This window comes from Rosa chinensis, chromosome 1 (assembly GCF_002994745.2).
Source record: "Rosa chinensis cultivar Old Blush chromosome 1, RchiOBHm-V2, whole genome shotgun sequence".
In the NCBI taxonomy this organism is placed as follows: domain Eukaryota; kingdom Viridiplantae; phylum Streptophyta; class Magnoliopsida; order Rosales; family Rosaceae; genus Rosa; species Rosa chinensis.
The window spans coordinates 59,709,605-59,722,876 of record NC_037088.1 but is presented as its reverse complement, the minus strand read 5'-3'; the positions used below and the strand labels follow the sequence as shown (position 1 = coordinate 59,722,876).

Genomic DNA, 13,272 nt, shown 5'->3' with positions numbered 1-13,272 from the left:
CTTTTCTTGTGACAAGTCCATGTTTCCATAACCAAAATGGGGAATTGGTAGAAATGATTAGTGGAAAAGGTGATGTTAACATCTCATCTTTAGAGTTAACATTACACCTACTTGTTAAATGAAGATTTTGTAGTTTTACCCTTTTAATTTTGGATATTTAATAACTAAGACGTTGTGATTCAGTGTTCAAAATTTATTATATAATGTAAATAAATTTCCGTAATTGTTTTATGGTTTCACTTTCACTATTCCACATACTTATCATTCTACTTGTTGGTTATCACCAACACGTATTAGGCTAGCTTTATTCTAAATGCAAAGCAATTTATTCTTTTAAGTATATGAGTTTCAAGGCCATATGAGAAATCTAAAGTATTGAAACTTCATCAAACTCTAAAAACCTAAAGACTACAAAGAACTCAAAGATGAGTTGCATATGATTATCAATAGATTCAGCCAAACTTATGCTTGAACTCATTAAGAAAACAAGTCAAGATGGAACACATAATACTCAATTTAGCTTTAGTCAAACAAATTATGTAACGAAATGAATAGTAATTATTGGTCCGTCTAACATCTAACGAAAATATTGTTCTCAATCCTATTAACTACGAACTCATATATACGATCACTCTGAGTGAAATGAAATCATTCCTTATCCACAAGCAAATATGTTTTGTCAATTTACCAAAATAAATCATCATTATTTCTTTTACTTCTTTTGTCAAAAAAGTCTTTCTTAAAATAAAATAAAATAAATGCATTTTGGAGTTGGAGAAAGACGAGACAAGACAAGAGAGGGAATATTAAGAAAAGTATGAACAAAACAAAAGAAACGGTCATGATCTTCTACGATATTTATTTATTTTGGGTCAGTCTGAAGTCTACAATTTTGCTGCGGAAGACTTGGTAAACGAAAGCGGAGAGAGATGCCCAGAAGGTTGGTTTCTGCCGCAGCTCTTTTGTGGGGTTTGCTTCTCTTGGCGACATTAGTTGTCATTCTGGTACCTCCCCATAACTCTTAGCTCGTTCTGATTCTCTTTTCAATGAACTTAGATTTACTCTGTGTTTTAATAATAATTTGTCTAAATTGTTGTACCATTGATCCCGTGAATTTCATATCAGAATCGATTTAGCAATGATAAAGTCCTATCAGAACCAAACACCCTCAAAAGCAAAAGTGAGATTGTTGAGGTGAGGATTGATTCTTACTCTAAGCACCCAATTTTCTGTGGAAGCAAACAGAGCTTATGGTTTGTGTTTCTGGGTTTGGCAGGAAAGTGATGATCTGGAACAAGTCACCCACCAAGTTTTCTTCGATATCGAAATCGATGGAAAACCCATTGGTATGAATTCTTTAACGGATGAGCAAAATTTTCAGGGTAGTTGCTTATTTGTTCCAGTATTTAATTGAGTTGAATGAAGGTTGAAACTTTGTGTTCCCCCAATTCCCATAACATAAAAATTCAGAGAAAATGTAAAGTCATGGGTGTCTTTCTGTAGATTAATGTTTTTTTTTCTTGATTTGTTCACATTGTATTGTCTTTCAGGTCGCATAGTCATGGGTCTCTTTGGAAAAACAGTTCCAAAAACCATAGGTAGGTAACCCAGTAATTCATTAGGTGTGATATTCTTGTATTATCTGTCCATTGATGAAAGAGTTGACCAAAGTTTGTGTTTCAAATGCAGAGAACTTTCGAGCACTATGCACTGGTAGCCAAGTAACTTAAGCTCCATTAATTACTGTGATCTTGTGATTACCGGCCTCATTCCTAATGTTTTTCTATGATTAAATGGAACCTATGGCTTTTGTGTTGCTACTTTTGAGTTTAATGAGTGCTTGGGTTTCAGGGGAGAAGGGAATTGGAAAGAGTATGAAACCTCTGCACTACAAAGGGAGTATATTTCATAGAATTATTCCCAACTTTATGATTCAGGGAGGAGATTTCACTCTTGGCGATGGAAGAGGTGGAGAATCGATTTATGGGGAAAAATTTGCAGATGAAAACTTCAAAGTTAAGCACACTGGACCAGGCAAGCTAAAGTCTTCCTTGTTTCCGAGTAGTTACTCATGCAAAAGTTCACCCAAAATGTAGATACTGCAAATATGTGTATTCCTAATTTCCTAGTAATTTTGAGTTCCGGGTCTTTTTGTGTGACAAACAGGTTATTTATCAATGGCAAATTCTGGCCAAGACACCAATGGATCACAGTTCTTCATCACGACTGTCACAACTAGCTGGTACTTTTTTCTTCTTTCCAACTTGTGGGGATATCTTCATTGTTGAATTTCCAAATATGGTGTTCTCAAACAGGCAACTAGGTCAATCAAGTAGTAATTGTGAACAAGGTTATCATTTTGAGTTTGGACATGAAAATTGCCAGAGGATCCATGCACTAGGCGAATGAGCTCTTTTGCTGTTGACAGATTTAGCTCTATCTCTGGATATAATGTTTTCAATAACTTACATTCTTGCATTTGGTTATCCTTCTCTTCACAGGTTGGATGGTCACCATGTTGTATTTGGTAAGGTGCTTTCTGGAATGGACGTTGTGTCCAAGGTTGAACGAGTAGGAGGATCGGATGGGATACCTAAGAGTGAGGTTGTTATCAAAGACAGCGGTGCACTTCCGATGTGACCAGCCTACCCTACTCTTTCATAAAAATGATAAGATGGCTATATCAGTGAACTTCCGATGCGACTGGTCTAATACAAATGATAAGCAACTATTGCCAAGTTGAGATATTGTTGTTCATACTGTGTGCTTATATTGCACGTTAGCGGCTTAATATTTAGAAAGAAATTTGGTTTAATTGTACACATCAAGTTGCTCGCTACTTCCACTACTTCAACTCAATGACGAGTTGCAATTGATTGTGAATCACCAAATTGTTCCTTGAGTTTATAAAGTCATTGGAAGAAAGTCCAAGAAAAGAAGCTTAACAATGAGCAACATATAATCAGCTTGGATGGACGACCCTAGCAAAATTGAGGTCATAAGAGAAGCTAGATACAAATGGTATAACATTGATTAGTATTAATGATAGAATTTGTTAACTGTTCCTAACAGCAAACTTGCTATTGAACCACAACAAAAACAAAGCTGAAAGCCTGAAATGAACCGACAGAATCCAGTAGCCTCGTAATCAACAACAGGTAATGAGCATATTAGTGAACTGAAAGATAAACAAGCTTGAAACAGGAATTGCCAATATGCCCGCACTGCTAGTGTTCTGATCATATTAGGCTGCAAAGTGATTGAATCATAAGACCTCCGGAACAGTTTCAAGCCTAACACAGATCCTACAGGAGTAGAGGAACTGATCATTCATCGAATATCTGGTTGAAATTTCACCTCAACTTCTAAACAGGTAACGCTTCTATGTGTCTAACTTTGTAATCAGCATTTGTCACTATATGCTCGGGATAGTTTCTTGGGTCACCCTTTTGCCGATTCTGACCTCTATCTTCATTGCTTGTAATATTCTGCTTCCCCTGGTGTTGAGTAAAAGTGAATCTTTTCATGCATTTCAGGTTACTAAATCCTCTAATTTTGTATATAATTGTAGAAGAATGCAGAGATCGTATTGAAGCTTGAAGCATTTTGAATCGCCTTGTTGTTGCAAAACTGATGGGATGCTACTCTGGTAATTAACACACCTCTATATTACAACTGGTGCCTTGCAGCAGGGTAGTTTTCGAAACTTCTGTTACTTGTGAGAAATTATCTGAGGAAATGTCTAATTCCTTTTATATTGAATTTTCTTTTGTTATTAAATTAATTAGAGAACAGTTTGTCTGGTATTTGTACCATTGGTTTTCAGCATTGTTCAACATCTTTCGGCTAATCTATGCATGAGTCTAACTCGAGCACCACAGTGACTTAATTTTTGTGGTTATTCAGCACCCAGGTGAGGGCTGATTATTGAGTCAAGTAGCTGGGGTACCAATCAGACCGACGCTTTATCACTCTTGTTTCCTTCATTCACTTGGAGATTCCCTTTTGGAGAGGATGGGGGAAATGATTATCCTATATTTGTCCCGTGGCATCAACGGAATCATGGGACAGAGTGACAACATCATAGTGTTTTTATAGGGGAGAATAAAGGAGCCTCACAATTTCAAGAGGCCCCTAAACAAGCTGCACGTACAAGTGGGAAATTTCTTTACATTTCTACGTCTCTAGATTCCTCTAAGATATCAGGAATCTTAATGTAGAAATTTCAAGACAATTTCACCTGCCCTCCCGAGCTTCGCCCCGAACTCGTCAGCCTCAACATTGTTCCGTCGATTCTCAACTTCCTCAGCCACGACAACACCGACATTGCAATCGACGTCGTTCAGTTGCTGTGGGAGTGGGAAAATTCTGCTGGGCCTGCAATTAAGGCGATTAACTCCGCAGTCAGTATGGCGTTAAATTTCAGTCATGAATGCGGCGATTATTACGACAATAACTACGCACAATGATTATGATTATAAGTGCGTAATGAATGACTATCATAAATACGCAATGAATGACGGTAGTAAGTACGCAATGATTAACTGTTATTAGTGCAGCAATAATTGTCATTATAAGTGTGTAAATAAATGCTGCCATCAAAGAAGAAATAATGGCGGCTTGTTCCCGAAGTAAGTCATCGCCTATATAAAGGAGGCTTGATGTCCAGGTAATCCATCTCATTCCGACTATTTGTACTCCACTATTAAGAAACATACTGACTTAGGCATCGGAGGGTTTTCTGCAGGTACCCCCCCTTCTCCTCGAGTCAACGGTCATCGGAGGGTTTTCTGCAGGTACCCCCCTCCTCCTCGAGCCGACGGTCAAACTCCAGGTCAACGCTCGAGGGAAGCTTCTCGATTGTTCCCAGGTCAGCTCCCGCTCCAGTCCGCATTAATTGTTGGGTCAAACTCCTCTACGGAATTTTTCACCTCTAACAAGTGGCGCCGTCTGTGGGAAACACTTATCCCTAAAAAGTGATGGCGGGAGCTGCCCCTGATGGGATTCCATTTCTGTCACTAAGGACTGGGAGTGATGGAATACAAGCCCGAAGTGACAAAAGTCTGGGTAACGTAGACTAGCGTTCTTTCCTTTAATAAACATATTCTGACTTTTCCTTTTATATTTGAAACATATTTGTGGTCAGTGTTGTTGAAATGTATGTGTCAAGCTGGTGGCCAGAGTAAATACCCAAGGCCGGTGGCCAAGGAGAATAAAATGTTGTTGATCAGATTCAAAGGGAAATGGGGGCAATTCCATGTCTCATGCTGAAAATGAATCTTCGCCTTGAGGAAAGAATCGAGGCGGCTAGGGCCCGAGGAAAGAATCGAGGCGGCCAGGGCCCGAGGAAATATTCAGGGCGGCCAGGGCCCGAGGAAAGATTCGGGGCGGCTAGGAAGGCCAGGGCCCGAGGAAAGAATCGGGGCGGCCAGGGCCTGAGGAAAGAATCGGGGCGGCCAAGGCTCGAGGAAAGAATCGGGACGGCCAGGGCTCGAGGAAATATTCAAGGCAAGATTTGAAGCAGCCAGAGAATGGAAATTTCCTCTTAGGACGAGTGTCCAAAGAGAAAATTTGGGGGCATTGTGGGAGTGGGAAAATTCTGCTGGGCCTGCAATTAAGGCGATTAACTCCGCAGTTAGTATGGCGTTAAATTTCAGTCATGAATGCGGCGATTATTACGACAATAACTACGCACAATGATTATGATTATAAGTGCGTAATGAATGACTATCATAAATACGCAATGAATGACGGTAGTAAGTACGCAATGATTAACTGTTATTAGTGCAGCAATAATTGTCATTATAAGTGTGTAAATAAATGCTGCCATCAAAGAAGAAATAATGGCGGCTTGTTCCCGAAGTAAGTCATCGCCTATATAAAGGAGGCTTGATGTCCAGGTAATCCATCTCATTCCGACTATTTGTACTCCACTATTAAGAAACATACTGACTTAGGCATCGGAGAGTTTTCTGCAGGTACCCCCCCTTCTCCTCGAGCTGACGGTCAAACTCCAGGTCAACGCTCGAGGGAAGCTTCTCGATTGTTCCCGGTCAGCTCCCGCTCCAGTCCGCATTAATTGTTGGGTCAAACTCCTCTACGGAATTTTTCACCTCCAACAGTTGCTGCAGGACTTGACTGACGAGGACACTGTGGATGCACTTGTAGACAACAACGAGCCTGACGGAACCACTTATCGCCAGTCTCCACCTCAAATTGGAGGAGAGTATTGGATGAGCTTGAGGTCAGTGGAGATTCCAGTGTCAGGTGTTAAGTTACCATTGGAGAGTCATCCATTATCAGTTGTTAGAATTGATGAGTGCTTGTCTGCGCTTGTTTCTGTTCTGCCTGTTGAGAAGAATGAGAATAGTTTTTAAGTCATAAATAGTTCTGCTATGAATTCTGTAAATTGCTTGTGGAGAGTGTTCAGCTTACGTAGCACATTCCTCTGCCCTTGGTTTTGCACCTGCCCCATGTGTCCCTCTATATGTTACATTTACAACTGGTTTCATCAACAATTACTGCCAGTGGGAGGAGGTATTTGCTTCTCCATTTGGTAATTGTCACTTTCTGAGAGCAGTATCTACCTTGCTATTGAAGAATACGGAGCACTGCAATCATCTTTCCAAATCTACAAATTCGGAGTTTGCCTCGTGCTACTTCTTGAGAAAATTCAAAGGAATGCAGACACGGATTTTATGGAATTTGGGAGGCACTTAAAACCAATATGATTGTTGGAACTTTAGTAGATGCATTTTGGGACATCAAGTTGAACACGCATTTCTTTTTTAAGTGTAAAGAACACCAGATAAGCAGTGTTTCAGAGATGCATTTTTCAGTCTTAAATTTTCAATGTCATCTGTGACTTCAAAATTGTTGGCATTGGAGTCATCTGTGTCATCTATGGAAAAAGCAATGATGGAAGCTTCCCATGCAACCACTGTCCTGAAAATTGATTTTAATTCTCTTTCTAGTAACAATGAGCCTGTGTTTGTTTTGAGTTACAATATATGAGAAGCCAATTACTAAAGCTCCTCAAGCTTTCATTAATTCAAATATCAAAGACAGAAGGGTTTTTTTCACTATTCAAGGGTGACATGTACCCTTGTGCATGGCTGCTTAAGAAGGATTACTGCTTGGGTAACGGACTCAGTGCTGGTTACGAGTACTGACAGGGACTCAGTCAATTTGCTGCTTAAGCATGTTGTGACAGCAATTGCGGAAAATGGTCATAATGCAAAATTTGCGATCACTCAGTTTTACTCATTAGCATCATTTTGTTGTGTTATTGGTATCGAACCGTCTCTCATCCTTGACATGGAAAAGCAACATGAGAAGAGGTGCTCTAAGACTCATATGCTCGACTCAACACAAGGACATTTGATCATACTAGCACTAGAACCAGTTCATTTGAGAGCTACAATTCCATGGGCATTGTGGATTCGTCTGCTTGCCTTACCTGGTGTCAAAAATGGTTTCTTCATTAATTGTGTTCACTAGTCAATTTCGTAACTCTGTCTTGTTGCAGGAAAACCTTTATTCACCAACAACTTGCAATCAAATGGTTTCTTTGAAAAATTTCAACTGTGCTGCTCTACCTAGTGCTTAATGGTCTGCTCAAAATTGTAAGGAAATAGATCAGTTGCAAACCCACGGTACAATAATCATTACACAATACTGGGTGCCATTTCTGAGAGTTTAAATAGCCAAATTGAAGCCATATGTCAGTCAAGGAGTTCTTTTTGTTGGAACTTGTGGGACTAAAGTCCCACATGGAAGGAAATTGTGAGGGTTATGGCCTTTATAAGACCACTTAATTCCAAACAAGTATATAGATGACAAAACCTAAAAGTGGGCTTTGGTGGCTTTGTCTATTCGGTTTCCCATAAAAATAGTATATATATATATATATATATATGTAAGTCAAAGATGGGCCTTGGGGCTTGGTTTGACTAAATTTGATTTTATTTTTTGCTTAACTGTTTGATTTTCGGATAAAATCTAATAGTTGCAATGGATGGAATCAAACAACGTCAGACAACTGCCGACGCAACTGATCGTCTTGGCTTCTATATAAGGACGACCTTCGGTCGTCAATAAGAATCAATCAATCTTCTTCTTCCTTCTCTCAAAGTTATTCTGAGAAACATAAAGTAGAATTCGTCCCTAGTGCAAGAACTTGTACCAGATAGTTGTATCCTCTAGATAGACGTCCAAAACTGCAGCACAAGTGGGGGCGAATTTCTGTCTTAGGTCACTGCATTGCAGGCCTCTATCTGATCAAGTTAGTAAATTTCAATTTCTGCTTAATGCTATTTGATTTCAATTTGTTCACCCACTGTTATATATTCTGGTTATATTCCATATCTGTATTATATATATATATGTATATATATGTATATATATATATTGTTCCTGTACGTATATACTGATTGGTTCTAACACTTTTTGTATTGATGAATTAGTTATTGATTTTCTCCAAATCAATTCAGATCGAGTTCTCTTCTTCAAGGTACACTTATGGTCGATTTGTTTCAATGACTATTATTACTATCCAATCTGTTGTGCATCTAATTTTCCATGCTTGGTTGCTATTGATTCATGAATATAAGTGCAGTATTAGCAAGAATACTTCACTTCTTACGTTACCATATTTTGCACTGGGAACCACCTCACATGTCTTTGAATCTTTGAGTATGATCTTTGCAAATATGTCGAACAACAAGAAAGCAGCACTTGATGTTATTTTCCCTGCGGCTATCTTCTATGTTGCTTATGTGTTGTCTCTACATATGCACCTTGTAGAGAAATTAATGCCACCTCAAATAGTGGAATTTCCTCGACATTACATGACAAAGAAAGAGATAGCCACCTTTTGGATTTGGCTTCCTACACCATTGTTACGTTTAAAAGTTTGGGTACTAACTTGCATGGTTTGATTGTGACCAAGGCTTAGATGTTAATTGGTGATGTATTATTGAAAATAGAGCTCATGTTTGATAATGTATCTCACATCATTCCCACTGGAGCAATTGCTATTAGACTTGTTTGTCATTTTGGTGCAGAATTGTACATTACCAACTCATATTCACACACAGATCACTCTAAAATGTATTGGCTGTACACAAAGGTGATTTTACTGGAAACCACTTATACATGGGCATTTTCCAAGTTGCTTTTGACTATGGTCTTATGTTTGTCTTGCAAATTGTCGATGAAAATTTTCACACGGTCTACTCTACATTATGGTGTCTTCCGTTGTTCAACTATGATATTCCTCATGTTATAGTTTGATAGAGATATTGGCAACTGGATTATATTTCGGAATAGGATTTTATGATTATGGACAATGCGACCCCACAATCTGTTCTTACCATGATCTGCACTAATGAGACCACACAATCTGTTCTTACCATGATTTGCAAGGGTGCAGCAAAGCATTCCCAAGCTGACAAGTTCATGGTTGAATGTAAAGTGGATGTTCTTGTGATCTTGCTATTCCTTTACAAACATGTTGTTCATATAACAAGTGAGAGGCCTTTGGTGTTCCCTGTCCCTGCATTTTCTATCGTTCCCAAAGGTTATGCTAGTAGAAAAGTAACTATACTCATACTTTTGGTTAGGACATCCTAATTTGAAGAGCTTGGGAAGGGGATCTCCACAACACCAGTTCTATGTGATGAATATGCTACATGACATGCTTCTTCTATTCCTAAACAAAAGACTACTCAAGTGCTTTTGTTTCTGACTCCTAGAGAAGAGTCATAAGATGTTGGATAATGGTATAATTTTAACCATGCCACCTTACAGGTTGTTGACTGCTGGGTTGGTTATAGAAGAATGGATGGTTGAAGCAGATGAGATGATAAAAGCAATGAATGTGAGTGGAATGGTTTCTGCTGAAGAAGTCTGGGCTCATTTCTCTATTGTTGCATATTTAAGGCCTGAGGAGGAGGACATTGCCTTTATTCAAGGGGGGAATGTTAGGACTCCTATTCTATAATTCCTTATTATTTTGGGCTACAGTCTTCAGTTACCCAAATAGGCTACTTATCCATTTTGGGATCTATAATTATATGGTAATTGGACTTGGGTCGGGTTATCTTGTAAACAGGTATTTAGGGATGGGTAGTAGAGCTATATAAGGCAATCTGCCTCCATTGTAAGAGATTGTCAATGAATATGAATCTTGTTTGAATGATTTTCTTTAAATTTCCTTTAATTTACTTGTTTCAATTGCTTTCATGGATTCTGATCCTAACAAGGTATGCAACTGCTGTTGCTCTTTTTGTTCCCTCATCGTTCTTCATTTTCGTCAAGTTCCTCATCCATTTTCTGGAACCATTACACAGATGAGAATATCAAATGTCATGACAACTTGGAAAACTAAGATGAGCTGATGAGAGAATTTAAATCTCCCCACAAAAGAAAAACAGCAGCTCCGGCAGTAGCTTAGACTTCTCTTCTCAACGGTTTTGGTGCTCAAGCAGATCTTGTTAAATGGAGGCCAGAGGCGGAGGGAGGCAGGGGCCCAGTGGGTCTCGTGCCCCACTCACATTTTCAATAAAAAAATTAATATATATATATATATATATAGTATTAATATTATATTAATATAAGATCTTTATTATATAATAAAAAAATATTATGTCAAGAGAGTACTTCACGTGCTCTCCTTCAGTTCTTTTCATTGAGATTGTTTGAGAAACGTGGGTCTCACGTTTGACTTCCTTTAACTTTATATAATATTTTTTTTTCTAGTTTTTTTACTAATAGAAAAAGGATTAATGATTCCTATTTCCTTATTATTTACGGATTTTCAAGTCTAACAAGAAAAGGATTAAAAAAAACATGTATATATATATACATTGTCAAGTAATGATTCTCAATCAATTCTTTTGTGAAGAGTGTTGTTGTATTCGTTTCTTTTGGTTCTCAATACAACTCTATTCTTCATTCAAATATGTTAAGGTACTTTAAAAGAAAAGAAAATTCTGGTGCGGAAGAGTCATCGGGTACAAATAGCTCATTGGATTCATCTCCCGCAAAAAAAAAACAAAGAAGAATGATAGTAATTCAGAGAAGCCTTGTCCTGAAAGTAATGAAAAATATCCTTCTGATCCTGGAAATCGTCCTCCAATTTCAAGTTATCATCCTAATGTTCAAGATGAAGTACGCAGATATTATCTACAAAAAGGTCCTTGTCAACCTAGAGCTCATGAGTTTCCTATCACAGAATTTGGGAGAAAGAAAAGAAGATTTGTTAAAGAGTGGTTTGATGATTTTCCTACTTGGTTAGAGTACAGCATTAAAAACGATGCTGCATATTGTCTATGTTGTTATCTTTTTAAAAAAGGAGGTGGTGATACTTTTGTGGGTGACGGATTTAAGAACTGGAAGAAGAAGAGTATAGTATATGGTCATATTGGAGGGCCAAACAGTACCCATAACAAGGCTCAAAGAAATTGTGAAGCGTTACTAAATCAAAAACAACGGATTGAAACCATATTGTCAAATCATACAAGCCAAGATCGGATTGACTACCAGACTTGCTTAAGTGCATCAATCTGTGTCGTTAGAATTCTTTTGAAGCAAGGACTTCCATTTCGTGGGCACGATGAATCTGAAAATTCAAATAATTGAGGAAATTTTCTTGAAATTTTGGAATGGTTATGCGGTTATAATGAAGATATAAAAGCTGTCACATTGAAAAATGCTCCTGAAAATTTGAAGTTAACATCACCTGATATTCAGAAGCACATTGTAAGTGCTATTTCAGTTGAAATTGTCAATACAATTGCTAGTGAACTTGGTGATTCTTTATTTGCCATTCTTGTTGATGAATCTCGAGATTTGTCCTCAAAGGAGCAAATGGCCATTGTACTACGGTATGTGGATGATGGAAATGTGATTGAGCGCTTTGTGGGTATTGAGCATGTTACGAATACCAATGCTATCACACTAAAGGAAGCTATTGATGATTTTTTATGTAGACATAGATTAAGCATTTCAAGACAACAAGGTCAAGGATATGATGGAGCAAGTAATATGAGAGGTGAGATGAATGGTTTGAAAACACTTATTTTGAATGAAAATAAATGTGCTTTTTATGTGCATTGTTTTGCTCATCAACTACAGTTAGCTTTGGTAGCAGTGGCCAAGAATCATGATTTGGTTTCAGATTTCTTTACTTTGGTTGGTAATGTGGTGAATGTGGTTGGAGCATCAGCTAAAAGACGAGACATTCTTCGAGAAAAACATGGTGATGACATATTAGAAGCACTAGAAAACAATAAGCTTTCAAGTGGTCAAGGCTTGAATTAGGAAACTAGTGTGAAGCGAACTAGTGATACACAATGGAGCTCTCATTATGATACATTAATTAGCTTGTCTAGAATGTTCAAATCTGTGATAGCTGTACTCGAGGTTGTCAGAATGGATGGAACAAGTTCTGAACAAAAGCTAGAAGCAAGGGTTTTATTGGATTATATGTGATCATATGAATTCATTTTCTGTCTGCACTTGATGAGAAAAGTGTTGGGAATCACAAATGATTTGTCAAAAGCACTGCAAAAGAAAGATCAAGATATTGTGAATGCTATGAACTTGGTTACTGTATGCAAGGAAAGACTGCAGGCAATGAGAGAGAGTGGTTGGGATTCTTTACTTGCACAAATTACAATTTTTTGTGAGAAGCATTCTATTGAAGTTCTAAACATGGATGAATGTTTTGTAGCTCAAGGGAAATCAAAGCGCAATGCTTAAGTGATCACAAACTTGCATCATTACCGTGTTCAGTTGTTTTATACTGTTATTGATAATCAGCTTCAAGAGTTGGATGATCGTTTCAATGAGAAGAATACTGAGTTGCTTCTTTGTATGTCATGTTTGAACCCGGGAAATTCATTCTCAGCTTTTGACAAAGAAAAGTTGATAAAGTTGGCCCAATATTATCCTCAGGATTTTTCTGCACATGATCTAGAGGTACTTGATGATCAACTTGAAAATTACATAGTAGACATGCGCTCCAACATTGAGTTTTCTGAATTGCAGGGAATTTCTGATCTTGCAAAAAAGATGGTTCAGACAAAAAAAAGATGTGACATATCCACTGGTGTACTTGCTTTTGACACTAGCATTGATTCTACCAGTTGCGACTGCAAGTGTAGAGAGAGTATTTTCTGCTATGAATATTGTGAAGACTCGTTTACGTAGTCGAATGGGTGACGAGTTTGTGAATGATTGCTTGATTTCATATATTGAGAAGGACAT

General features: G+C 38.0%; 2 protein-coding genes across 3 annotated transcripts; both read left to right on the top strand.

Moving 5' to 3' along the window:
• The first annotated feature begins 841 nt into the window (after positions 1-841).
• LOC112182969 (peptidyl-prolyl cis-trans isomerase CYP20-1) lies at positions 842-2,902 on the top strand. 2 transcript variants are annotated; one of them, XM_024321548.2, is made up of 8 exons: positions 842-1,004; positions 1,126-1,194; positions 1,277-1,346; positions 1,551-1,598; positions 1,690-1,713; positions 1,852-2,015; positions 2,167-2,242; positions 2,502-2,902. In XM_024321548.2, exons 1-8 carry the CDS (start codon positions 930-932, stop codon positions 2,573-2,575), a joined length of 600 nt encoding a protein of 199 aa, XP_024177316.1. In that variant the 5' UTR covers positions 842-929; the 3' UTR covers positions 2,576-2,902. The 2 variants fall into 2 exon arrangements, with proteins under 2 accessions (XP_024177316.1, XP_024177314.1); XM_024321546.2 differs by having other exon boundaries at positions 843-1,004; positions 1,852-2,034.
• Positions 2,903-11,167: 8,265 nt separating this feature from the next.
• LOC112171072 (zinc finger MYM-type protein 1-like) lies at positions 11,168-12,324 on the top strand. Its single transcript, XM_024308313.1, has 3 exons — positions 11,168-11,273; positions 11,357-11,440; positions 11,690-12,324. Exons 1-3 carry the CDS (start codon positions 11,168-11,170, stop codon positions 12,322-12,324), a joined length of 825 nt encoding a protein of 274 aa, XP_024164081.1.
• The last annotated feature ends 948 nt before the right edge of the window (positions 12,325-13,272 follow it).